Source organism: Bos mutus, chromosome 8, assembly GCF_027580195.1.
Source record: "Bos mutus isolate GX-2022 chromosome 8, NWIPB_WYAK_1.1, whole genome shotgun sequence".
NCBI classification, from domain to species: Eukaryota; Metazoa; Chordata; class Mammalia; order Artiodactyla; family Bovidae; genus Bos; species Bos mutus.
Genome location: NC_091624.1, coordinates 53,015,628 through 53,042,539, shown reverse-complemented (window position 1 = coordinate 53,042,539; position 26,912 = coordinate 53,015,628). Strand labels below are relative to the sequence as shown.

The 26,912-nt window shown below is 45.2% G+C and overlaps 2 protein-coding genes and 1 non-coding gene across 10 annotated transcripts in view; 1 reads left to right on the top strand and 2 right to left on the bottom strand.

Annotated features, from left to right (window-relative positions):
- The window catches only part of SPATA31F3 (SPATA31 subfamily F member 3), a 102,991-nt gene that overhangs the window by 69,431 nt on the left and 6,648 nt on the right, over window positions 1–26,912 (bottom strand). The gene's annotated exons all lie outside the window — the stretch shown is intronic.
- PHF24 (PHD finger protein 24) lies at window positions 38–23,168 on the top strand. Of its 3 annotated transcripts, none has more exons than XM_070375702.1 (8): window positions 38–200; window positions 13,085–13,466; window positions 14,111–14,296; window positions 17,501–17,579; window positions 17,876–18,081; window positions 18,428–18,588; window positions 18,905–19,000; window positions 19,317–23,168. In XM_070375702.1, exons 2-8 carry the CDS (start codon window positions 13,089–13,091, stop codon window positions 19,411–19,413), a joined length of 1,203 nt encoding a protein of 400 aa, XP_070231803.1. In that variant the 5' UTR covers window positions 38–200; window positions 13,085–13,088; the 3' UTR covers window positions 19,414–23,168. The 3 variants fall into 3 exon arrangements, with proteins under 3 accessions (XP_070231803.1, XP_070231804.1, XP_070231805.1); XM_070375703.1 differs by having other exon boundaries at window positions 43–200; window positions 13,085–13,200; XM_070375704.1 differs by lacking the exon at window positions 38–200 and having other exon boundaries at window positions 13,207–13,466; window positions 14,176–14,296.
- LOC138989070 (U6 spliceosomal RNA) lies at window positions 26,011–26,117 on the bottom strand. Its single transcript, XR_011465303.1, has one exon. It is a non-coding gene; the product is annotated as a U6 spliceosomal RNA (small nuclear RNA).

Genomic DNA, 26,912 nt, shown 5'->3' with positions numbered 1-26,912 from the left:
CCGCGCGAGGAGGGGAGGGTGGGTGTGCTCGGGGCGCGCGCGCCGCCGCCGCCGCCGCCTCAGCCTGCTGCTCCGCCCGCGCTGCCTGCTCCGGGCGCTCGGTCCCATCACGCCGGCTTCCGAGCGGCCATGGGCGACGCGGGGCCCGCGGTGTAGAGTCCGCCAGCCCCGGACCCGTGTCCCGCACCCACAAGGTCTCGGTAAGCGGGGGCGGGGGCGGCGGGGACCCGGCAGGCACCGTGAGGGGCGGGTCTGCGGGCAGCGAACAACCCTTCGCGGACTCAGAGGTGTTGTGTGGGAGCCGTCCCCGAGGGGTCCCTGTGTAAGTGGATGAACCCCGAGTTTTCCTGCCACTACCTTTGGGCGAGCCCCAGAAGCGGTGTGCGGAACCGCCCCCATGGAAGACCCCTGTGCTAGTGGAGGCTCCCAGGGCTCTCTCTGCGTTTGCTACACCGGGAGGCCCAATGTGGAGGACACCATCCCCAGAGAGACCGTGCTCTGAGTACCTATGGGAGGGCAAAGGCGGTCTCTAGTATTGTCTCGGTGGAAGACCATTTGGGAACGTAGGGGAGCCGTAGGAGCCTGCACCTGGTATGGACCCCACAGAGGAGCCCAGTATACAAGAGGACCCGAGGCAGTACCCTAGAACTGCCTGGAAGGAGCCGCTGGCTGAGAGGAGAGGAATCCTGCCGTGGAATCCAGGCCAGGAGTAACTTCCCATATGCTCAGAGGTCTTTGGCCTTGACCTCCGTCAGGGCTCAAAGTGCCCTAACTTGTGTCCCTCCTTCACGGTCGAGAGTCAGGGCTCTTGTGGGACTGTATCTTTGCCCATTCGTCCCCCACCCCGTTACAATTTGTGTTCTCTGTGGTAGTCCAGTTGGCTCCAAGTTGGAGGCAAGAACTTCTTAAAGAGAGGGGAGAGGACCATTGATGCCTCTGAAGCAGAGAAAGGAGATTTGAGGCCCTGGGCTTGACCCTCAAGATTTAAAAAGCAATAAAATCAAGTAGAACAACTGACTCAGCCAGGTCCTGTAAAGAAGATCCTTTGACAGAAGAAAAAAGGATATGTAAGATTATTGAGCACCCATGTGCCAAGTACTATACCAGGGAAGCTTGACATCTCATATAATTCTTACAACAGCATTATGAAATTATCCCCTTTTAAACATTTGGCACTTTAGACTCAAGAGAGGTTTAGCAATTTGCCCAAGGTCACAAAACATGGGATCTTGAAATCTGTTTTTCTAAGTTTATTTGGGAAAAAGTATCAAGGAGAGGCAGAAGCAAGAATATTTACTTGTTAATAAGTTGCAATAAGATACCAAGCATAGGGCTTTGCAGTGGTATACACACTCAGTAAATGTGATGATTAATTAAGTGGATGAAGACAGTTTAATTGGGGATGAGACTACTGCAGGAATTGATTTCCACTGAATCCCCAGATTTCAGGGTGTGGCTCCTTCACTGGCAGCCCCACTGTAATGATGCCTCTGGGTGGCTCTGTACTTAATTGGGTTTGGAAGAGGCCTCTGGGTATGGTCTTTGATGGGATTTGCTCAGGGGGACTAGTGGAACCTTTCAGAGGATGGAGTATTCTGAGACTACCCTCCCAGCTTGCAAAATCCTTAAGGGAGAGGACAGAGAGAGTGATCACTGTTAGGAAGCATGACCCACAGTGTCTTTGTGGCCATCTGACTACATGCACTAGCAGACATTGGTCCACAGATACCACTCGGACATCTGACCAATAGTGCCTCTGTGTGATGAGGGGGAGGCAGAAAAGGCTCAAAGCCAAGGAAAGCATACTGGGAGTCCATCGTCTGAGGAATGCAAAGGGTCTGTGCGGGACATAGTGAGGCATCCTCATCTCACCGCCTGGGCTGTGGTAGCTTTCATTCCACCTGAATCCCAAGGGTGTGAATTTGAGACCAAGGATAGACTGGTTTCTTGTCCAAAAATGGAGTGGTGAGGGCGCTAAGCAATAGAATTCACCACAAAACCATTCTGGAAGAGTCTTCCTATCCCCCGTCCTTTCTACTTCCACATAGCCAAACCTAATGACATTCTCCTTTAATAGAATAGAGTTCCCTGGGCTCCTGGGGTTACATAGTGAGAAGAGAGATCAGGCCTGTAAGAAAACCAAATAACCTGGGTGTGGCATCTCATGCACTGCTCAGTGAAGTAAACTGACAAAGGCTGATATTGGTTAAGCACCTCCCCATTAGAGAGTTGTTTATAATCCCCTTTCAGTTCAAACCCCTCTCATCAGTTTAACACACCAAAATAAACAGTGATGTATTTTTTTAAAGAAAATCAGAACAAGCCTGCAAATATGATCTTTGCTCTGATTCAGATTTATCACTGGAGTTTTATTCCTAAACTTGTATCACACTCACTCATGACCCTGGAAAAACTGTTAGATGGCTCCAGGTGCTAGATATCACTTCTTTAATGTCCAGCAATGGGTAAACATTAGGATTATAAAATTCTAAGAATATCTCTCCTCTAATTGCAATATGAGTCTGCAAATCAAATCATTCCTCAATGGGTATGAAGGATGTCACCAGGTGGCCTTTTTCTTAAAAAAAAAAAAGCTCTAAAGAGAAATAAAAGAGAACATGGCTCACACAATTTCACTTAAGTGCACACAAATGAGTCTGGATTTTTCAGTCTTTAATCTTCCTCATCTTCTCTGACCACATTCCTATGGTTTGGTTCCTCTACATTTGCCATCTCTAGACAATGCTTCCTGTTTCTCAAACATACGAATAGTAGGATCTTCCCCAGCCCATTTCTCATACTCCTTGTATTTTTTCCAGTACACCTGTTCCGAAGTGGATCATATTTATGCAAATATTTCTTTTTAGCTACAGAATCTATTATCTTCTAGTCCTACATGCTTTTTTCCAGCAGTGCTCTTGGTTTCTGCTGTCTTCATTTCCCAAATTGCTTTATTCATTTCTAATGGGAATGTCATTATCCACTCCAACCCCTCAATCTTAATGACCACATTCTGACAGAAATGCTTACCAGCTTTGGACCAAGAAACCAAGACCATCAGTGTCCAGCTGGAGACATGATTATTTTTTCCATTATAACATCTCCTTTCATTCTTCTCCCCTTCCAGCAATCCCTTCAGAGACCCATATACATTTACTAAGTGCTACCAACTGCCAGGCACTATGCTAGATAAAGATGAGAGTTTCTAGCCCTTGAGGAATTCAAATAGGATCAGTCTGCATTTCTTTAATCATTTAATATAACAAGATAAAAGAGAGAGAGAAGTACAGCTTTACAGAGTATCTATAGGAATCATCATGCATCACTAAAAAGCAACTGCTGTTCTGTGCCTCCTCTAGCAACCACATTCTCAGTCCCCGTGGCATTGCCCTGCCAGAATTTTTTTTGCCCATATGCTTTGAGTGAACTGGCCACACTCTTGGCCCTCTCTATGATAATGATGACAGTACCTTAGAGTCGGATAACTTATAAAGCCCTGTTACATACATGATCTCTATTTGGTTTTGAGAAATATTTCATCTTACTGGGGTCTTCTTACTAAAACAACAGTGTGCTGGCTGGCTAGCTGGCTTTCTCTCCATTTTTTTTTTGTTTTGTTTTGTTTCATTTCATTTTGTTTTTTGAGCTCCTAATCAGACTTACAGGTCTCCCAGAGGGACAGCCCCAAAGATTCACTACAGTCACTACGTATCAGCTCTTAGGCCATGAAGAGGAGTTTCCTGTTGGGCCAAAGGCCAAGCAGTGTACTTACTGGTCAGCCCTGGGACTTATCAGGGCTATCCTACTACCTGGCCTCAGAAAACCCAATTCTCTGGTTTGAGTTTCCCTGAAATCCAAATACATATTCCCTTAAACAGATTCAGCATACTACCTCAAACCAGTTCTTTGGGCTAATTCTTATGTGAAGGCAGGTTTCTTTGCCTATTTCCCTCCAGCACCTGGCTGGCTTCATACCGTCTAACCCATGAGAGAGTCCCCATATAGCTCCATGGCTTGGCGTGTGCTTTTTTTTTGTTTTGTTTTGTTTTTTGATTTGTCTTTTTGGCATGTGTTTTTATCTCTTCCTGGAATGCCGTTTTTTTTTTCTTTTCCACTGGGGTAACTCCCACTCATATTTCAAAATTTAGCTCAAGCAACACTTTTTTTTTTAATCCTAAACTTATGCCCCCTACACGCACACATACTCACACTGCTTTCTCACAGGCTGAGTAAGGTTCCATTTATTCATTTTACCAACAGCTACTAAGTGCCTAATTTGTTCCTGACACATAGTAGGCTGTACTCAGCAAATATATGTAGTATCAACAAATAAGTAAGTCGTGATAATTCAGGTGTAATGAATGCATTAAATGGGGCTGAGTCTGTGCTTCAGGGCCCTAGAGCAGAGAACAGGGAGTGTCTCCATCTTGCTGAAAAGCTCTGCTTGCTAAGTGCAATCACACCAGCTAATCACTGATGGTGTGCTATTCCTTAACTGTAGCTATGCTTCTGTGGGAAGCCAGCACTGTAGTTTTTCATGAAGACTAATCCCAGGCTCCCAGAGGCTATAGAGCCTAGCATAATTTTGTCCTCATGTGTATTAAAGCTTTTGGACTTTCAGAAAATATTAAACAACAACACCTCCCTCATGTCTCATTCTCTTGAGCTGAGGCCTAGAAGACATTTTTACTCAGTCTTCAGCCCTTCTGCTCCTTGGAAACCCCAGAAGAGCCCTGTGCAGTTGGGGGTAACTGTATCTTCCTGGGCTGACAGAAGCCAGTGCTGCTGCACTGGATAAATGTTTAGAAGAAGAGAATAAATCTTTAGAAGAAGGAAAAAGACAGGGAGATACCAGTTAGACCCCTTCAGGATCTATAGACATGAAAACTAAAAGTAGTCTGTAGACTGCTGCTGCTGCTGCTAAGTCGCTTCAGTCGTGTCCGACTCTGTGCAACCCCATAGACGGAAGCCCACCAGGCTCCCCCATCCCTGGGATTCTCCAGGCAAGAACACTGGAGTGGGTTGCCATTTCCTTCTCCAATGCATGAAAGTGAAAAGTGAAAGGGAAGTCGCTCAGTCGTGTCCGACTCTTAGCGACCCCATGGACTGCAGCAGGCTCCTCTGTCCATGGGATTTTCCAGGCAAGAGTACTGGAGTGGAGTGCCATTGCCTTCTCCGAGACTATGCCCCGCAACAGAATGGCTGACTAGAAATAGACTCCATGAGCACTGTGGTGAGGTGCTGGATTCCTAAAGCAGCACCTAGCCACTGGAGATCAGCCAGGCTATTTCAGGCTTGAATTTCCTCAAAGACCAGCAGAGGGTAAGAGGACTCTTTGATTGCTTGTGTTTAAAGTCGCAAGGTTGATGATGTGCACAGTGAACTTAATGAGTCTATGCTATGCATTCTGCACTTTGGAGACCCTAGTTCTACTGGTTTCCATATCCTTATGGCTAGTCACCTTCTGTATTAGGTGTGTGGCTTTCCCTGAGGCTCTCAGACAACTTTTTAGGCACATGCTACCTGGAGCCAGTTGTCAACAACCTTGAAATTTTTCACCCTTATTTGCAGATGCTATTCATGCTAAATTTCTCCGTCCCAGACCAAGGAGGGAGGAGATATGTTTTTAAGTTTACTGCACGTGCCCTAAGAGCAACTGCCATCCTCTGGGCCGGTCACAGTGCCCAGGGATACAGCATAAATGCAGGGGACTGTTGACTTTGGTAATACTAGTCTCTCTCTTTTTTAAATCACTGTGGTTATGGAAACTGGCCAAATTCTAAAATTCTGTAGCTCTCTCCTGTGGTCAGAGATATCACCCACAACTACTGTATGATCACCTGTTCTCACCCTGACTAGCCCTGAGTCAGCAGTCAGGGTCCCCTCAAAGAGCAGAGTAGATGTGATGAGATGAGCAGGTGACCGTATAGCTTCTAGAACTGAACTTTGAAGATTTGGCCTGATCAGTCTCTGTGGCCAACATTGAGGATGTAAAAGGGTAGTGACACCATGATCTCAAACTTTTTCTGTTGCCTAGTTAACATGCTCTGTGGAAGGCAGTGAGAACCACTTAGATTTTTCTCCCTCTCAATCTCAGTGAAAAACTGGGATTACTTTTAATATCTGCTAAAGCCACTCTTGTTGTTTTCCCTTGTCCTCCAACTTAGAGGGGAGTTTACCTTGTTCCTGCCTAGGGAAGTCCTCATAACCTCCAAACAATCACTTATAGTTACTTTTGAGCCTTTTTCAAATAGCTGCCATTCCCATACAAGAACCATATGAAGACAAGTAAATGTACTTGACATTTAGCATGCCTAGTGAAGAGACTCCTGCCTATGGAGAGGGCTGCTTCCCAGGCTCCTCAGAGCTACAAATCTTTATAGAGAATTTTGGAAGAGGTTCCCTCACCGTCTTCCCTTTTCTTATTTCTTCACCAGCTCCTGCTATGGAGCAACCCCTCCTCCACTTACTCCCACCACTTTGCCCTTATAAATAATCCCACTTTGTTGTAAGCATGTGCTCTGCAGAGAATGGGTGTGCCTTGCACGCACACATTTAAGGCTGCCCACATATGTATTACTGCCTGACAAATGCATGTAAAGACTTTTCTTCCCTGAAGAAAGGTTCTGGTTGTCATCTGTTTCAGTTTTCTCCAGATCATAGACTCAGACAGCCCTGTTCTACCTTCCTCTCCCTCTTACTCCCACCACCTGCTCCTGCTCCCATGAGGTTTTTTCCCAAGCCTTCTCTAAGTACACATCCTCTGACAGTCACATCATTCTTGGGACAATGTCTTTTTATCCCTCCTTCATCCTTGTTAGGAGGCAGAAAACCCCAGTTCTACCCATCAGCAAAAGGAGTAATCATTAGATGTAATTTATGGCATTTGTGCACCTTGATTTCCTTTTAACTCTTCTTCCTAGGACTCCTTCCAGCACAAGAGAGGCCAGGTTTTTCTCACCAGGCATTTGTTTTTACCCATCACTAATCACTGCCACTTGTTTCTCTAGAAATTAGGACTGATTCTGTTAATTTCTCAAAAACCCCAGGTGCAGGATATTTCAGAATACTTGCTTCTAATCAAGGTGTCTTTTGTATATAGTTTCAGTCCTTCTCCATTAAGCATTAAGGGTTTCAGCCTCACTCTTGAAGTCTAATTCTGTTGCATCCTCACAATTGACTCTCAAAATTAAAGCCATGTCAAGACAAAATGACTTGGGCTCTTGTTTGGATTTTTGATGCTTCTTTTTAATGCCTCTGCTCTATATTTTCTGCCCTTGTGGGCATAAGGTGGCCTAGAAAACTGAAAGGAATAGCAGTCCTTGAAGATCCTGTGGTCAGGACTAGAAGGTGTTTTTTTTATTTTTATGTATATCTGTCTGTCTGTTTTGATGGTGGATGTCATCTTCAGTCTCCATTGAAATTCCTTTAAGGACAGACTTAAAAATCCACTGCAGTGACATCATTAACAATTGAGTAGCTTAATAGTGATTCTTAGCATCCTTACAGAGAATAAGGGTTGTGCAGGACTGCAGTGTGTTGGGATATGCTTATGATTAGTTTGCCAATACACTATTAATGAGTTGGGTCACTTACAGACTATAACCCTCCTAATTGGCTGGACTTTGTTCAGAGTTCTTATTATCTAAAAAAGCCACTAAGAATCAAATGCACACCATTGATTTTTCCTCCAGTGAATCATTCTTGAAAAAATGAATCTGATATGGCTATTCCAGGTCTCCAAATAAGTTTTTATCAACCTTTTTTTTAACTTGTGCCTTCTTGCTGATAAACACTAATGTCTTATGACTGCTTTCTGAATCTTCTACTACAACTTGTGGGAGGAGTTTACCCCCAGCTGTTTAGAGAGATAGCACCTTCTATATCTTCTCAGGAACCAGGAGAATACTGTCAAGCTCTGCTGTTTTGTAGTCTGTGTTACATACCCCCCGAAAAGGTGATGGCTTTTAATATTTGTTTTCCAAATATAAATATATTACAATTGATATGCTTTTTCAATCCACTATTTCTTCCTGTTTCCTAGAGTTCTGATATATATACCTCTATATGCCCAGCCAGTGAGAGTCATTGCTCTGAAACTAGTGTTTGTATTGGATTAAACCAGTTTTTTTCCTCTTTATTTTTATGGCATGAATATATCACAGGTTCTCTAATAATTCTCCCACTAAGGTAATTTTCACCCTCTTATGGCTGTAAAAATAAATGCTCTGATAAATGTTATTTTACATATGCCCACAGGTCAAACTGTTGTTATACAGTATGGTTTTCTTCAGTCAAAAGTATATTAGTATCTGGAGAAGGAAATGACAACCCACTCCAGTATTGCCTGAAAAGTCCCATGAACAGAGGAGCCTAGCAGGCTACAGTCCATGGGATGGCAAAAAGACACAACTGACCACGCATGCATGAATCTAGAATTATTTCAAATTAAAGGGTGTTTTTTAAAAAAAATATGTTAGTACCGTCCAGATTTTCTAGACCCTCCAACCACACAGACTCTTAAGACAGGCTTGAGAATTCAATTCTTACATCATTCCAGTCAAGGGAAAACCATACCCTATACCCCACAATGTTGTCCTTGTCTTTCAGAGGTGAAAAGTGAAAGTCGCTCAGTCATGTCAGACTCTTTGCAACTCCATGGACTATACAGTCCATGGAATTCTCCAGGCCAGAATACTGGAGAGGGTAGCCTTTCCTTTCTCCAGGGGATCTTCCCAACCCAGGTAACCATCTTTAAGTCAAAAAACAAAAGCACAGTTCTCTAATTAAAAATGTATAATTACTCTATGGCTGTTTTTCAAATTGCAGGTCCAGACCTGTTATGAAATTATCAAGTCATTTTAAAGAGTCACTATCAAGATTGCCCTTTGAACTAGAATAGAGAGGACAGAAAATACCTGGGAGCATGACATGTAGTAAAATTAGGATTCTTTCACAAAACTTTGGGTTCAGTTATAGGTCTATGAACATATGTTTATAACTTTGTGTGTACAGGGTTACATCGTAAACTATATATCTTACTGTGGGCCACAGTCAAAAATGTGAAAAACATACCATGGAAGGTTTCTGAGGAAAACATTGTGGCCTTGGAAATAGTAATTGATCATGAGGAAGGTTCTCAGTGAAGGGCTTAGTGTTAGTTTTGCATTCTCCTTGCCTGTTCCTCTTATTGTAAGTTGGGAACCTGCTTTTCCACCTAACTGTAGAGCACAGTAGTGTTCATAAGGCATGTGAGCAGTGTCTTTGGACTACAGACCAAGCCACTCAGGAGCCCCCTGGAGGCTTCCCTGGTAGTCCAGTGGTTAAGACTCCTCACTTCCAATGCAGGGGGCATGGGTTCAATTCCTGGTTGGAGAACTAAGATCCCATATGCCATGCTACACAGCCAAAAAAAAAGGGAAGACGGATTCCCTGGGCCCACAGCCTCAGCAAAGCTCTAACATACACACTCTCTCCTCCACCCATAGCCCCACCCAAGCTGTGTACCCTTATATGCTCAGGAGCTCACATGAACTTTTAAAAGAATGTAGAAAAGAACATGAGCATTCTAAATGCTTAAGACTGCATATTCCGAACATACGCATTAACAGATAAAGAGCTGAAGCTCATAGCAGTAGAATAACATGTCCTAGGTCACAGCAGGTTCATAGCTAAAGCAAGGCACCAAGTTGCCTCTGTGACTTTTTAAATTATAAAATGTGCAAGGTAGGAAAATGAGAAAAAACAGATTAACAAAAATGTGAAAAACATGCATCCTTTCTTAACAAAGATTAGATAACATGAGCATTTTTGTAACTTGCCTTTTTCATTAATGTTCATATATTTTTAACATCTTTCCACATTAATCAATTTACTTTTGCCTCAATGATTTTCATATTGTTCAGTCTTCCATTGTAACATAATTTAACCATTCTTCTGTGGTCTAATATTTGTTTACAACTGAGGGAAAAAATGAGTTTTTAATCACCTTAAACAGTTTCCTGAATTTGATCAATAAATCTTGCCCCAATAAATCTCTGTTGCTACCATCCTGTAAATGACACTTATTCACAGCAAATATTCTTTAATCATATTTTAATTTTAAAAACAAATTTTACAAAAGGGGAAATGGAATCTTTCCTTTCTTACCAGTAAATTTATAAATTTTAAAAAATGAGCTGGGTTCCTTTAATAACAAGTGATAGCAGGGCAAGCAGCTAGACAGAGTAGGAATTTGCTCTATTGTGGCACATAAAATAGTTGTTTCTAGAAAGAAGACGTAGCTGTCATCAGATTTTATGTGTATTAAGACGTCTCTGAAAAATAACAAAAAAAGACTTATCCACAATTAATTAACTGGGAAATGTTATTAAATGCCTTTTCTCTTTCAGATACTTTGCTAGTCAGTAGAGGTAGATACTACACAGGGTAAAAACAGTCTAATAGAGGAAACTGACATTGATTAAATAATCATCCTATTGAATATATAATGACAGCGTGTTCTCAAGCAGAAGAGCACAGTGCTGTCAGCACTCCTACATGGATTGGGGAGTCGACAGTGACTTCCATGAGGAAACAATAGTTGAACTGAGCTCTGATAGATGAAGAAGCACTAGCCAGGAGGAAGGAATCATCAAAGGTCCAAAATGGAGAAAGCATGGCAAAAAAAGACTAAAAGAAGACCAGTGTGGTTAGAACAGAATAAAAAAGGAAGACCAGACTGAGGAGGGCCTTACAGGCCATGGTAAAGAAACTGATTTTGGCGTCTTTCATGATGGTGAGGGGTGAGGGAAATGGGGGGATATTGGTCAAAGGGTACAACATTCATGATGGTCCAGTGGCTAAGACTCCATTTCAGTCCCCGATCAAGGAACTAGATCTCACATGCCACAACTAAGAGTTCGCATGCCACAACTAAAGATCCCATGTGCTGCAACTAAAGATAGAAGATCCTGAGGGCTACAACTAAGACCTGGTGCTGCCAAATAAATATTTTGGAAAAGAAAGAAACTGATTTGGGGCACTTTATCCTGAAAGCTTTGGAAAGCCATTGAAAAGTTTTAAGCTGTGGATAGCATAACACCTGAATGTCCCAGAGATATCTTTAATTCCACATGTATAAAATCCAACTTCATCATCCCTCTTTCTTATTTCCCAATTTCCATAAATGGCACTACCCTTCTTGTTAGTTTTAAATTTAAAACTGCCATCTCAATAAGTCAAGTGGGAAAATCCTGAATAAAATACTGTATGACTTCACTTGTGTGTGGAATTTAAAAACGCTGAACTCGTAGAAACAGAGTGAAGAATGCTTTCTCCATTTTGGACCTTTGATGATTCCTTCCTCCTGGCTAGTGCTTCTTCATCTATCAGAGCTCAGTTCAACTATTGTTTCCTCATGGAAGTCACTGTCGACTCCCCAATCCATGTAGGAGTGCTGACAGCACAGTTAAAAATTCTATATTGTGTACTTGAAAGATGCTGAGTGTAGACTTTAACATTCTCATCATAATAACAACAAAATAGTAATTATGTGAGATAAAGAATGTGCTAACCTTATGGTGGTACACACTTCACAATATGATTATCAAACCATCACATTGTACAGTTTAAACTTAAGCAGCGTTATATGTCAATAGCATCTCAATAAAGCTGGGAAATAAATATAACTTGCCCTCTCGCCCTTTCCATTGATCCAATCAAGTTATCAATTATTCCTACATTTCTGTTTCCACAGTATCCAATCAACTCAGTCAGTATCGTTCCTGCTGCTACCATTTCAGTTTAAACCCTCTGCCTCTTGCCTAGACTATTATAGTAGCCTTCTAATCGGCCTGAATCTCTCCTCCTTCCCTCTGTCACCTTTTTCCCCAAACTGAGGATAACTTCCTACCCATCTTTCAAGGTCCACTCTGACTCCCAGTTGTATAGTCTCACCGAGTTGTATGGTCTTTAGGCATTTCCAGAACTCTGTCTTATTTTTCTTTGAGTTCTGGTATTAAGTAGCTTGAGTGGTAAGACTCTGTTCCCCCGCCTTCTATTTCCAATGATAAGCTATCAGTGTCGTGCACAAATTACTGTTCAATAGGCCTTGATTATGATGGATTGAGAGAAAGTGGACTCTTTGTTCCACTCAGAATAGACGTTCCCCAACTGAATTCCACTAAGACCCTTCAGGCTAGAAAATAGCAGACCAGCTCTGCAGTGTGCCATGTTGTGCCCTCACTTTCCAATGCCCTGGTACTACAGAGGAAAAGCAAGAATAATGTACTTTTTTAACCTGTAAAGAATATAGACCTTTGTTCAACAGTTCAGAGAATCAAAGCAGAAAAGGTGAGCATGACATTAGTGAAGGCTTACAAGTGTGAGAAGCACTGTAAAGCTTGTAATGGCCTGGTTGTCTGTGATCGACAGACAGACTCATAAACAGGCATAGCTACTAATTAGAGAGGGCAAAGGAAGTGTTTGAGACCTTGACTACATGTATGAGGTAACCGAGTTTCCTGAATGAGGCATTCAGTCCTCCAAAAATAGGAGTTCATGCATTCTGACTCAAAAAGTAGGCATTTGATATGGACTCTTGTTTTTAGCACTTGTCAGAGGAGCATTCCTTCAGTCCCAAGACTGAAAGGTGTAGCTGCAGTCTTGCTTTATGCCTTAGATCATCTTTGGCTGACTTGGGTTCTTTGGTCTCCAACTATCTCAAAGTAGCAGAGGCCTGGGACCCCTAGACCTAATTGGCTTTGGGACAGGAAGGGAGACAGAGATACCAATCTCACATTTGTAGAGTGCTTTCTAGTCTATGTTAGTCTACTGTTAGTCTCATAACATCTCTGTGAAGTGTGCTGAGTAGGTCACCCTCATTTTACCAACAGGAAAACCAAAGTCACAGGGCCAGTCAGAAATAGAACCAAGGTCTTCTGATTCCTTAACAAGTGCTCTGTCCACCCCACCATGCTACTGAGTTCCAGAAAAGGGAAAAGCTGTTTAATAGTATTTGCCACTTAGATGAATGGTTGAAATGCATTGGCCTAACATGATAAGCCATTGGCTGAATCTGGGCCCCTCTGCTTTCTGTCCACAGAGCCATGGGGGTGTTGATGTCCAAGCGGCAGACGGTAGAACAGGTGCAGAAGGTGAGCCTGGCTGTGTCTGCCTTCAAGGATGGGCTGCGGGACAGGCCTTCCATCCGACGCACAGGTGAGCTTCCAGGGTCTCGCCGTGGCACAGTAGAGGGCTCTGTCCAAGAGGTGCAGGAGGAGAAAGAAGCAGAGGCAAGTGCCCCAGCACTCCAAGAAGAGAGCAGTGTCAACCGTGCCTCCTGGGAGAGGCTCCGGGATGGGCGTGGAGTGGAGCCTGAGGAGTTTGACAGGACCAGTCATTTTACACCCCCTGCCTTCATCCGCCCCACCCGGAAGCTGGATGACGACAAGCCTCCAGATATCCGCTTGGAGCCCAGAGAGCCTGTGAGTGTCCAAAAAGGGCAGAGTCCTCCAGTTTTAGACCTTCTGAGGATCAGGGAGCAGGACAGGGAGGCCTGGGTATGGTTAAAGTAAGACTCAAAACCAGAAAGATGGAGCTGAGTCAGAGTAATCTTTGAATTTCTTCCCCAAGAATAAAAATCTTATATCCTGGATAGACTTAGTGATAAAACTTGAGGAAACAGGTGATAAGGAGTGATACCATGGGGGGAGGTGGTCTTTTGCCAGCCCTCTCACCTAAGAGAGAATATTGCTCTCTATAGGAGGCATTTGGAAATTTGGGTGGGGTAGGGAGAGGGTCACAAAACTAGGAGTTGCTCTTGTATTTGGTGCTAAGAAACACAGGGATGCTGAGGGTCCTGCAATGCCTGGGACAGTCTTTCACAAGAGATTATTCTTTCCAAAAATGCTAATAGCATCCCTGCTCAGAAACATAGTCACAGAGGCCTGAGCAGCTGGAAGAACCTGCTAGTTCTTATCTTCCAGGGAGAAAGCTCTATTGCCCTAACAGTGGCTTCAGTTGGAGTTGCTCCTCTAGGTTACTCCAGGGACACTCAGTCCCATTCAGGTAGCTCTGTGCTTAGTGGCCTAGGATCTTGCTGCTGTTCACTGCTGCCATCTTTCCCCAGGTTGTTAATGATGAGATGTGTGATGTCTGTGAAGTCTGGACGGCCGAAAGTCTCTTCCCGTGCAGGGTCTGCACCAGGGTTTTCCATGATGGCTGCCTACGCCGCATGGGCTACATCCAGGGAGACAGTGCCGCAGAAGTGACCGAAACGGCCCACACGGAAACAGGCTGGAGCTGCCACTACTGTGTGAGCCTTGGCTGCAGGGACAGTGGGCTCCTGCACTGCTAAGGACTGGGCCCTTTCCCTGGAGGCCCAGTCTTACAACACTGGTTTCTGGGCAGTGACCTGAAGAGTGTTCCAATAGTACATACAAGGGCTAGGACAGGCTTTCCCTAGCTCAGTACTGTTGACACTTGGGGCACAGTAATTCTTTGTTGTGGGGGCTGTTTGCATTGTAGGATGTTTAACAGCATCCCTAGCCTCTACCCATTAGATACCAGTAACACTCACCGGCAGTGGCAACAACCAAAAATGTCTCCAGATGTTACCAAATGTGTCCTGGGGGAACAGGACATTCCAGTTGAGAACCACTGAGCTGGAGAACAGAATGCATAGGATGAGACCTAGTTATTCAAAATTGATTCTGCTTGGAGCAGTGGTGGTTTAGTTGCTAAGTTGTGTCCAACTTTTCCAGACACATGGACTGTAGCCTGCTAGGCTCCTTTGTCCATGGAATTCTCCAGGCAAGCATACTGGAGTGGATTGCCATTTCCTTCTCCAGGAGATCTTCCCCACCCAGGAATCAAACCCAGGTCTCCTGCATTGCAGGCAGATTCTTTACTAACCGAGCAATGAGGGAAGTCTTGCTTGGAACAGTATTTAATCTAATAGTTGATAGTTGTCATTCATTGTATTCATCTGGAAAACCAACCTGAAAGCCTAACTGGCTTGCTTTCAGTAAGAATAGATTCTACCTCAGGAAAAGTTCTTAGTCCTGAGATCCTCATTTGGCCTTCTACATAACTCTTTGAAGCCTTTTTCTTCATCTCTGAAGTAATCATTTTGTGACTTAAGTAACAAAGACCTGTTGATTCAGAACTTTGCAAATTATACATAAATGTCCTCTAACTCTTGAGAAGATAAAAATACAGATTCATGTCTATTTCTCAGTAAACCTGAGTAGAGTTCAAGTCTTGCTTTATTGATCTGTTGCCCTGCAGATCTTCATTATTCACTGATTTCAGAGTAAGGATTATAAGTTGATCCCCTCTTCTTCCTACCACCAAGGAGAAAGTAAAGATGTTCTACTTTCTAACAAATAACACATTCTCCATGTGTTATTGTCCATAAAGTGAAGTATAGAACAGTTACTTCTAGTCACAGGAATACCTTCTCCCCAGCTGGAATATGACACAGCAGAGCCTCCTCTACAGGCAGTCTCTCCTAGTCATCACTCCTCCAAATGCTAACTTTTTCACTCACAGCAACTCTGTTTGGCAGTACATCTCCTGTGATTGCCCAGCCACCTGTAATTTGGCTTGTGTATCCATCATTCTGCTGAACTGGCTCTTCTAAGGTCACCAGTGACCTAACTGTCAAGTTCAGTGACCTTTTCTCAGGAATCTTTTACTTGACCTCTCTGATGTATTTAGCACTTCTTATTGCTCCATTTTTTTTTAGGGTATGGATATTTTTGTGAGAATTTTTACACAAAATATGGAAATCAGAGAAAATAGAAAATCAGTAAAATGCCATCTGACTTGTATAACCACTGTTAACATTACCTCTACATTGCACAACTCTCTTTTCTTGGCTTCCAGTACCCTCTACTGATTCTCTTCCCAACTTCCTTCTCTGACCATTCTTCCTAAGTGCCCTTAGTTTCTTGTCCCAGACCTAAATGCTGATGTCTCTCAGGGTTCTCCCACTATATTCTCTCTCTCTGGATCTTCATCTACTTCAGTGGCTACTCCACCACCTAAATACTAATAATTCCCAAATCTGTGGGTCCAAACCTAAATTTCCTGTCTCTTAGACTTATATCCATCTTAATGTCTCACAAGTACTTCACACTCAACATGCCCCAAAATGAATTCATCTTTTTCCCCACACCCATTATTCCCTCCATTCCTTGCCTCTGTAAATAGTAACACCACCACCACCCGCTAGTTACCAGCCCCTACTCATTTCTCTCCCTCACCCCTCACATCCAGTGGGTCAGCAAGTCCTATGAACTCTACCTCCCAGTCTCTCTCAAAGCTTTCCCCTCTTCTTCATTCTCATGTCTTAGTTTAGCCACTCATCTTTTCTTTATTGCATCAACCACCTAACTGCCCTCCATGCCACCAGGCTTTGCCCATGTAACCCATTCTCTACACAGCAGACAAAGAGCTGACCATAGCACTCCACACTTAAAAACCTTTCTGTGACTCCCCTTTGCTCTCAGGAAAAAAGGCCCAGTTTGAAGGACTCAATAAAGGGTATTTGAGGCACGTCACAATCAGGCTTCTGCTTATCATTCCCTTATCATTTATCATTCCTCCCTACCCTCTCCCAAGACAGACACACACACACAGTCACACTCTACACTCCAGCTGTACTGAACGTCTCACAATGTTATACACCATTGTGCCAAGTATATACTAGGTACTCAAAAAGTATTTATTGAAAGAATGGTTTGGATTCTTCATGAAATCCACAAATGAATAGTCATGAAATGTCTGTTCCTATTCTTTTCTGGTATTTTAGAGAGGAAATGATCTACTGTAAAGAATCTTTGGTAGTTTAAAGACTGTAAGACTATAAATTAATGCTAACAAAATAACATGTCAGTGCTCTTTTGGAATTAAAACTTCCATGACACCACTAAAAAGAAAAATTCATTTGGTTTTAGGAAATTTTTCATGATGGCATCTCTTTCAAAACCATTCTGGAGTGAAAGTGATACAACTTTAGGGTTAAACAGTTTTACCAAATATGGAAACTGGAGTTAGAATTAAACTTTTTAAACTAAAATACTCTTTGAACACAGTCTAACACAGAGGCCAGATATGTAAAATAGATAAAGATGGAGCTACTCTGGTTGATGGAGCTGAGGATTCACAACCCTACCCACTTTCCCCCTTATTGCTTGCAGCAGCTTCCTAAGGCACCACCAAGGAGCCCCTAAGCTATCTCGGAGAATAATCCAAAAGCCACTACTTTAGTAAAAGGGACTTGGGGGTGGAGCCAGGATAACTGGGTTCTGGGGATGATCCCAGCCAGAGCTGGACAGCTCTGAACAAGTCCTTTCCCCTTTCTGGGGCCTCAGTCTCCTTGATTGTGAATGGGAGGCTGGGATTAGATGATCCCATAATTGCCTTCCATCTGAAATACTGTTTCACCCTTCTTGATCCTTGGCCTTTCTTTCTGGCCTATATGGCCATTGATTTAGCTCTTCTTCTTTTTCAGGACAATCTCAACTTGCTGCTAACTGAGGAGGAAATGTACAGCCTCACAGAGACCTTTCAGCAGTGTAAAGTTATCCCTGGTAAGGCTGGGTGGTACTGCCAATGGAGAAGGCCAGGAAGGTTTCTCCTTCATACTTTCTAGGATGAACCATGCAAGGAATAATCTGGAATTTGGTTTGGGCAAGGGTGTAAATGGAACCCTGTTTGCAAGCTGTTGACCCACCCCTGGTCACAGCCTGTGTTATCCTGGCTATGGAGACAAAGACTGGACAAAAGCTGTGGGCATAGGGGCTCTGGAGGGTGCACTCAAGGTGAGTCAAGGTGCTCCAGATGCTGAGAAGGGTGGGCATGGCTAGCATGCAGTGCCTCCCCACAGACTGCTCCCTGACGCTGGAGGACTTCCTACGCTACCGCCACCAAACAGCAAAGAGAGGGAACAGTGACAGAGCTCTCAGTGAGGAACAAGAGGAGCAGGCAGCCCGCCAGTTTGCAGCCCTGGACCCTGAACACCGAGGACATGTCGAGTGGCCTGATTTTTTGTCCCACGAGTCCCTCCTGCTTCTACAGCAGTTGCGTCCCCAGGTAAGGGCCAGCTGGGGTGATGTCTGTGGGATATTGGGTGACAGAGCCCTGGGAAGCATGCCAGGCAGGTTGGGGGAACACTGGGTACTCTCTGAGCAGGAACCAGTACCAGGAAAGGGCTCAGGTTCCAGCCAGTGACAGGTGATCCAGTGCCTGGGCTGGGGAAACTGCCCAAGGAAGACTGATTTGCGCTGGACCTCACTGCAAATGTTGGTGCTACCAGAAAGGCTCCAGGCAGCTTCAAAGGGAGGTTGCAGAGATGATAATGGAGGTAGGATTCTCTATGGCTTGACAGTTTACAAAATATTTTCATCTCCAAGGTCTTAATTTGTCTCTTCTTTCACAGAACTCTCTGTTAAGGCTTCTAACAGTCAAGGAGCGGGAGCGAGCCCGAGCCACCTTCCTGGCCCGGGGCAGCGGGAGCACGATCAGCGAGGCTGAATGCCACCGTGCCCAGCACTCTTGGTTCTGCAAACGCCCCATTGAGGCTCCTTCCTGCAGTGTCAGGTCCACTCCCTACCAATCCCTGCCCCTACTCACCTACCCTCCTCCTTTGTCCCTTGGTATGAAAGGTACCTGCCTCCCTGTTTCTTCTGCCCTTTCGTCCAATAGCCAGGAGAGGATCCTTCTGTGAATTAGATAGTGGCCGTGACTCCTACTGGCCAAGGCATAGTTCAGCCTTGACTCCAAACTCTGTCACCCATGTCAGAAAAGCCTGGATGTACATATCCAGGGGTTCACCAGAGCTTTGGATTCACCAGAATATGGGAAGGGCAGACCTTTCACAGTCCCACTTCTAACCACATGTCTTTGTACCCAACAGTGTCAGCCATGTGGGTCCCATAGCAGACAGCAGCCCAGCCAGCAGCAGCAGCAAGAGTCAGGACAAGGCCCCACTGCCCACAGAGCCTGAGTCCAGGTGAGTGACACCTCCTTACCTGGCTGTCTATACCCTGACCCCCACACACACAAGTAAGATTGAGCATTACCCACCATCACCCCAAAACAACAAATGCCCACCCCAGAAACCAGACTTCAAGAGTGTGCATTTGACCCCAGATCCATAGGGCTAGAGGGCTGTCAGCCTGGAAGCACAGTCTGCCAGCACCACGTCAGACACAAGCCAGGACTGCCCTGAGTTTTGCCCAGCTCAAGCCATGCTGTGGGGATCAGGTCTCCTGAGCCTCCAGACTCAGCAACCAGCCTCACAAATCTGTTCTTTGCTTCCACTCCAGATTCGTGGATTGGCCTACCTTCCTGCAGGAGAGTGTCATCTACATCTTGGCTGCTCGCCCCAACAGTTTGGCCATTCACCTGAAACCCCCAGGATAGCATGGAGCAGAAAAGCTCAGTTTGGGGACAGTGGCATTCTCTCCCTCCTTTCATTTCTCCCTTTCCCCACTAACCTCTGGTACTGAGACTTCTGGGGGTGGAGCACTGTCCACATCTCAGTTTATCACTAAGCTTTATGGCACTGAAGTCACCATTTCCCTCACAACAGAGGTGGTCAATGCATTGCCACATGGAGAAGCCCTGGGAGCTGTGGCAGCATCTGCTGCAGGACCACCCCCTGCCCTCACACTACAGACTGGACCTGCCACTGCACACGTATGTGTGCCCACACGTGCACGCACAAACACACACACCTAGCTGTCCATACCATCAGAGACCTGAGACTTCTTTTTTTTTGAAGAAAGACCAAAGTTCTTTTGTGAAGCCCCTGGTATAGATTTGGGGGGGGGGGGTCGTCTCTCTTTTGGCCAGTTTTCATTTACAGTAGATCAGTCTCTGGCCAAGTGATTCTTAATAAGGGGGCATATCAGACTCACATACTCTGCTAGAGATGCTGACAGACTCCCTCTTCCCACACTGAAAATCCCTTCTGTGATGAACCACTGTTCTAATAGGTGTGTGCTATGTGCTATGTCCCTTGGATGTGTTGGGGTGGGGAAAATGGTTGAAGACCACCACTGCACTTATTATTTATTTATTATTTATTTAAATTCCAATTCCTGGTGACAGAGAAGGCAGCTAATCTGTGGAGTGCCAGTTAGAAAAGGGGGAGGCAGCCCCTCCCAGGGACCCAGAAATCTAGGACCCTCTCATCCAGGTCATTTAAGTCCAAAAGTCTTTATTTAGCAGACCAGTCCAAACCCAAGGTGAGCCATCCTGACCCCTGTTTTTTAGGGGGGTGCTCATGGCCAAGAACCCAAGGCCTAAATGGAACAGGTATGATGGCAGTAGTCACAGCCTTCTGGGTTAGGTGCTTCACCCAAGTCAGCTACCACAGAGACCCAAAGCCTGAGCTCCAGTGAGGGCAGGCCTGGATGAAAGAGGAAAGAAGGCTCATTTTTTTCCATTCTTTAGCTTAACTGCAGACATAGAAAAGTATGCCATGGTATGGCATACAGAACCCTAAACAGGAACTCCTTTCAAACCACATGACAATGAGCATAAGAGGCTGAAGCTAAGATGATTTGAAGATCTCAGCTCTCTTGAACAGAGAAAGTCTCAGCAAAGCCTCACAGAAGGAGGAGGTGTTCCCTTCTCCCTGTTACTAAGATATTGCCTGAGTTGCTGCTTTTCCCCATTGCTCACTGCATGTTCTTCCCCACAAGCTTAGGGCCTAGACCTGGCAAGGGAGGACTTTGGAGGCAAAAAGATGCTACCACAAGGCCACCAGCCTGGCCTCTCAGCCCCAGCTGTTCTTCCTAAGTTCTTATCAAGTTCTCCAGTCAGCATATGCTATGGGTAAGCATAGGTCCTGAAGTTCAAGTTTCTGTTTCTAACCTCATGACTTAGGTTTAGCAAGGTCTGACTTGGTACCAGGAGTTATTCGAGAGGGGCTTGTCTCAGTCACAAATAAACTAACACATCCCCATTCCTTTAGGCACTTCTACAGAAGTCAGCATACAACTAAGTGTTGCTTAGGGGATAGCGGGGAGCTGTAACTTGGGGCATGGCAAGGGCACTATATGGTCTCCTCCTGTAGAGACAGCGTGACCTGAAAGTCAAGTAAGAAGCTTCTGGGGTTGGATTATTTAAGACTGAAAAGAAGCAGACAGAAGATGAACTGGGTTCATGTGTATGGCTCCGTTCTTTGTAAATACTCCATAGCCACACTCCCAAAACTAATCAGTAGGAGGGGCCATTATTTAGTCCAGCCAAAAAAAGAGAAAGCACATGACTCTTGGGCCCAAGGACTGCATCTGAAGCAGCCCATCCTGGGGTTCTGCACTGAGAAGATTAAACCATATTAAGCACAAGGGCTCTTGCTTACTCTCCTGGCAAATCACCTTTTATGTCAATGGCCTTGGGCTGCTTGATCTCAGGACAAGGCATTTTGAGTAAAAGCAAAGTCTAGGCTTTGAGAGCTGAACAGCTTTTTTCTCCTGCCTCATTGTCAGTCACAAGGATTGGAAGTCCATCTTCTTGTTCCCTGATCTTTCACAGACCAGGGTGATGCCTACCTCTGGAGCAGCAGCTTCTAGCTTTCTGTGGGTGAGTGTAAAGACTGGAGGCCACTAGAGCAGGCCAACTGTATCTCAGGGCCTGGCAAAACAGGCCCCAGGGTTCTTCCACAGTAGGATCTGACCCATTTGGGACCACCCCTCCCTATTTTGGGACAGCAAGCTTCCTTGGTGGGGACATGCTGCAAAGGGCCCAGAAGAGACACTGTCCTCATGAAAGGGTGGAGTGCCAAGTCACAGGAGTCCTAGGAAGCAGAAAAGGACGGAAAAGCAAGCAGTCTCTTCTCCATAGGCATCTAACTTTTTACCAAAGGAGAGAGGAGAGGTTCCATTGCTCCCTAAGTTAAGAGTTATAGAAGCTCTGTCCCAACCCGCCTTTCTGAGGCTTCCCCTTGCAGTGTCCTAATCCACAGGGCCTCTCTCCAGGATGTATAGAGACATTCAAACTTTTATAAACCTCAGTTCAGTTCAGTCGCTCAGTCATGTTTGACTGTTTGCGACCCCATGAACCGCAGCACGCCAGGCTTCCCTGTCCATCACCAACTCCCGGAGTTCCACCCAAACCCAAACCTAGTGAAGCTCATTTCCTTTCCTTTTCAAGCCCTTTCATCATTGTGACTGAAATTCTGCCAAGTACAGAAATTAGTGTTTGACTGTAATAGGAGTATGAGAAAATGTTTCCATCTTAGCTACCCAAAATTGCAGAGATCAGTTCTTTTCCCAGTCACCCCCAACTGCACCACCACCCCCAATCAAGGGAGGCTGAGGTTACACAGATGCTCCTCTGAAGACTACTTGTCCTCAGTCTGTTTTTAACCCACAGTCCTCTTCTCCATGCTCAGATATAAAGGCAGGGACGTCTGGATGATGCAGTGGAGCTTTGGGACTGAGAGTCAGCTGAGGCAATAGCTGTGGCCACATAGCCTCCTCAGATTTGTCCCGTGGCTTCCTCTCATGAGATCAGCCTTTGCCAGTAGATGGAGGCTCTATGCTTTTGAGCAACAGGCCCCTTTGATCCCAGGGATAGAGCGGTTTCCTCGCTCATAGATACTGATCCATTTCAAGAGCTCTTCCTTAGAGGATAGCCATGGCTGAAGCCACAAGCATGTTGCCTCTTTTTGTCCTCAGCCTAAGTAAGTGTGACTGCAGGCCAGATACTGGCCTTTCTGGCCCTGGTGCTCCCTATGGGATGTCACCCTGGCCTTGTTAGCGTGACCAAATATGGGGGTCCCCCATTCCTGTCAACAATATGGGAAGCACAGAATCAAACCACCTGGGAAGAGAGCACCTCCCTGGGTATTGGGTTCAGGATTGTGCCTAGGCTGCTAAGCCTCAACCTCAACCATTGCAGGTCTCATGGCTTCAGTAAAAGTGGTGCCAAGAAGCCTAAAGGCAAGAGAGAAGCTCAAAAGAAGCTGTCTGGGAGAAGGAAATGGCAACCCACTCCAGTGTTCTTGCCTGGAGAATCCCAGGGACGAGGGAGCCTGGTGGGCTGCCGTCTATGGGGTCGCACAGAATCAGACACAACTGAAGCGAAAAACAATTTAAAAAAAAAAAGAAGAAGCTGTCTGGTAGGGCCCCAGGCCAGCCACGAATACCACAAAGCCAAGAGGAACCTCAGGGCAGGACTGATAGCAGGCTCTGGTGATCCTGCAGGTCCCATCAAACCAACAGAGTAAAGACAGATATATACTTGGCATTTTAAAGGCAAAACACTACTGATGCCAGATTTTCAGGACATCCTGGCAGCACCTGTAACCAAACCCTTTTTTACCCCTCTTTTTACAGTGAAATAAAATAGTTGCTTTCTCCACACCACCGGGTTTCAGCTTGCCCAGAATCTCTCTCTGGGCCCTTAGCTTACAGCCCAGACAACAGAGGCCTCCTTGAGTGGGGGGTATTAATGCATCATGCCTATTCTCGATGGTTCACCCTGGAGTAGGGTAGGACTAGGCGTTTTCCCTGCTGTTGCTTTCTTGCTGCCACTGCTTTAGGCAACCTTGAAAGAAAATGAACAGGTTACAGAATCTCCGATAGACCCCACTAGCACTAAGGAAAAACTTTCTTCCCTCTGGGCCACATGCCCCAATAACTCAGATCAGAGAGGATGTCAGATCTGCTCAGGTCAGTGACTAAGAAGCCCAATAACATTCCAGTTGGTGTAGCATGGGTTGGGATGACCACAGATAAGAACATCAAGGTATAAGTAGCAAGGCCTTTCCATATCCTTGGTGAAACAAAGGCCATCAAGCGTAGCCTCCTGTGAGAGATGGCCTCTGATTTGTCTTCTGGCCAAATGCAAACTTGTGAGAATGGCTGTGAGAGCGCTCAAGTAGTATGGAGGATCCAATGCTGTTCTTCAGAAGGTAACTTGACAGCTGAGGGGAACATCCCCAGGCCCTGTCTTCCCATCACTATAGCTGCATGCTCCTCCGCATGGCTCAGCCTTCAATCCAGAAGGAGCTAATATTCCCAGAGGCTGGGCACAATGGAAATCATAATAAAAAGATTGTGATGTTATTTTGGCTTCTGTTTTCTCTTGTTCAGGGTGCCTGCCGAGTTTCAGTTTGGTTTCCTATCATTGGCCAACTCCTGAATCTAAAACAGGAGCAGCTGTAGCCTCCAGGAAGCCCACAGCTAGGTTGCCAGGGGGAGGGGCGGGTGGGAGGAGGCAGGGGCTCCACCATGAACACAGAGGAGATGGGGGCACAGAAGAGAAAAGTCAAAGTTTTTGAAGAAATTGAGGAAGAGGTAAGCCCTCTGAGCCTCCCTGGTGTGTGTTGCCCCCAAACACACACCACGGGCCAGTATTAGACATTCCTTCCCAGTTTCTGCTGAACTACAAAGTGTGGACTACTAGTTGGCTGTTTTCTCCTGGTCTGGGCTCTCCTTGGTCTGAGAGTTTCCTCGCCATCTTTGCTAATTGTTTTAATGTGATATGGTAGGTTGGATAAACTAAGATCTGGAAAAGTTTTCAAAGGACTATGGAATCCCCAATTCATCCCTTTTGCCTGGGAAGAACAGAGCCAGTCCCTGTAGACGTGAAAGCGTCTCTGGACTTTGGATCAGAGGCAGATATTCCACTCTGAAACCATGGGAGCCCCAAACACAAATACAGCTAACTCGAGGGACCAGAGGCCATTAAGTTGCATGGTCTAACTATATGCAGATTTTTTTTCAATAAATAGGTACAACAGTACCACACAATCCTCGGTTGAATCTGCAGATGTGGAACCAGGGATATGGAGGCCCAATTATAAAGTTACAAGAGGATTTTTGTGGCAGGGGCATCAGCTCCCCTAATTCCCACATTGTTCAAGAATCAACTGTTAATTGCTAATATTTTAGCACTTACTATGTACTGGGCAGTTCTAAGTGCTTTGCATAAGCTAATCTTCAAAACAATCCTATGTGATTTGTATTACAGATGAGAAAGTAAAAGTGAGGTTCCACAGTCACAAAGCTAGGAAGTAGGGGAGTCAGGCAGTCTGATTTCGGTGCCCATGCTCTTAATTTATTGTGCTGCCTGTCAAAGTACACCTCAAATAAAGTTGCTGTATGGTCCAGCACCTTCTGTTTCCATCCCCAGGGAAGAGGCATACATAGGTAGCCAGGCATGTAGCCCCCATCAGAGGCTTTCTTAACCACCTGCACAACTCACCCCCTTCACTCACAGACTCCCACACCACTCCTTCCTGGAATTTTCCCACAGAACTCCATCAGGCTCAGACACAATAACATCCTACAAATCCTTTCTCCTGTTTCCAGGCTCAGTGAAGTCAAGCACTGGGACAGAGAAAAAAGGCATGAAAGCTGGACCTCTGTGAACCCTCATGACAAGAAAGGTTTCCCCACTCTCATTCAGACAGTCGACTGGAACTTCAGACCCTCCCAGCTCTGTTCCTCATACCAACTGCCACTTGTTCCCAGGGTTGGCTGGAGCTTCGGTTCCACAAAAACTTCCACCCACTCTGACTTTCCCTAGAGATAAAGAGGAGTGCACTTGAGCCAGAGTAGAGCAGTGATCACTAAATTTGCTAAATGTGGAGTAATTAGTGTTCTCTCTCCCACCCCACTCATAGGGTTGTTTAGTCTGGCCTTGCTAAACTTCAGTTTCCTCATCTGTAAAAATCTGGAAAACACTTCATTTTGTCTGCCTCCTAGGCTGATAGTTGAGTGAAGACAGGATAAAATTGGTAATTGAAAAGAGCTTGCTACACTGTAAGGCACTGAGTGAACAGCAAGAATTTCTGGCCCCTAAAGGCTGTGTGTGTATCACTCCGTGCACCACCCCCTCCCAGGCATAGCTGGGGATACTTCCATTGGCCTCTGTCCACAGTGCTGAAGTCACAGCCAAGACCGTTAGAGATTTTCAGTCCCTCTTTTTTTTTTTTAATATACTCATTTATTCATATACACAGTCACTTTACATTATTACATTTTAATACTCATCGAAAACAAAAATATAGAATGCTCCATGAATTTGCATGTCATCCTTGTGCAGAAGCCATGCAAATCATCTCTGTAATGTTCCAATTTCAGCATATGTGCTGCTAAAGTGAGCACTTAAGTCCCTCCTTGTCCCATCTAAGGAAGCATCAAATACAGAGACTACCAAATCCAAGGACTGCCCTAAAACTCAGAAGGTATTGCCAAAATGTTTTTTATTTCATTACTTTCAAGTATCTTTGTTTTTTAATAAACAATAACATTCCTTTAAAATTATAATAGGTACAAAACAGGCAGGATGTGATTTAGCAGGTCAGGGAGAGCAGAGGATGCAGTCTTCACTTGGTGAAGATGTAACCTGAGGCTACATGGAAAGAAAGGGTCAGAGGAGGGACGTGGGCTGGCTAGTATGCTGACTGGCACCCCTGGAAAAAGCTAATCAGAGCCAGGCATCATGAACTGAACCACAGCCAGGGGAACATGGTCTTAGTAGCTGGAACCACAGCTGGGGGAACATGGTCTTAGTAGCTGGAACTGAACAAGGCAGAGGAGGAACCCATGAAGGCCTGAGACATGTTCACCCTATCGAGGAGCAGATTTGAGGGATGCAAATGGCTGAGGTCTGGTAGATGGGACCAGTGAGGTTGATATGACCTCAAGAACAGAGCTAAGATCAAAGGTGGAGGAGGGGCAGATTTCTGCTCAATAGGACCAAAAGACAACTGAATACCAGGGAAGGTAGTGAAGCCATACATGCATATGACATAAATATGACGTTGAGGGTGAAATGCCTTCCCAGGTCTCCAGTTCTCTTGAGGCCTGCGACGCCAGTAAGTAGTTAGGCACCTTCTACTGTTCATTGGAAGGACTGATGCTGAGGCTGAAACTCCAATACTTTGGCCACCTCATGTG

Excerpts from the sequence above, each read along its gene's own strand:
- PHF24 (XM_070375702.1), top strand. The coding sequence starts at position 13,089 with ATGGGGGTGTTGATGTCCAAGCGGCAGACGGTAGAACAGGTGCAGAAG. Across the intron at positions 13,467-14,110 it reads GCTTGGAGCCCAGAGAGCCT|GTTGTTAATGATGAGATGTG; the intron begins GTGAGTGTCCAA and ends ATCTTTCCCCAG. Across the intron at positions 18,589-18,904 it reads GCTCCTTCCTGCAGTGTCAG|TGTCAGCCATGTGGGTCCCA; the intron begins GTCCACTCCCTA and ends TGTACCCAACAG.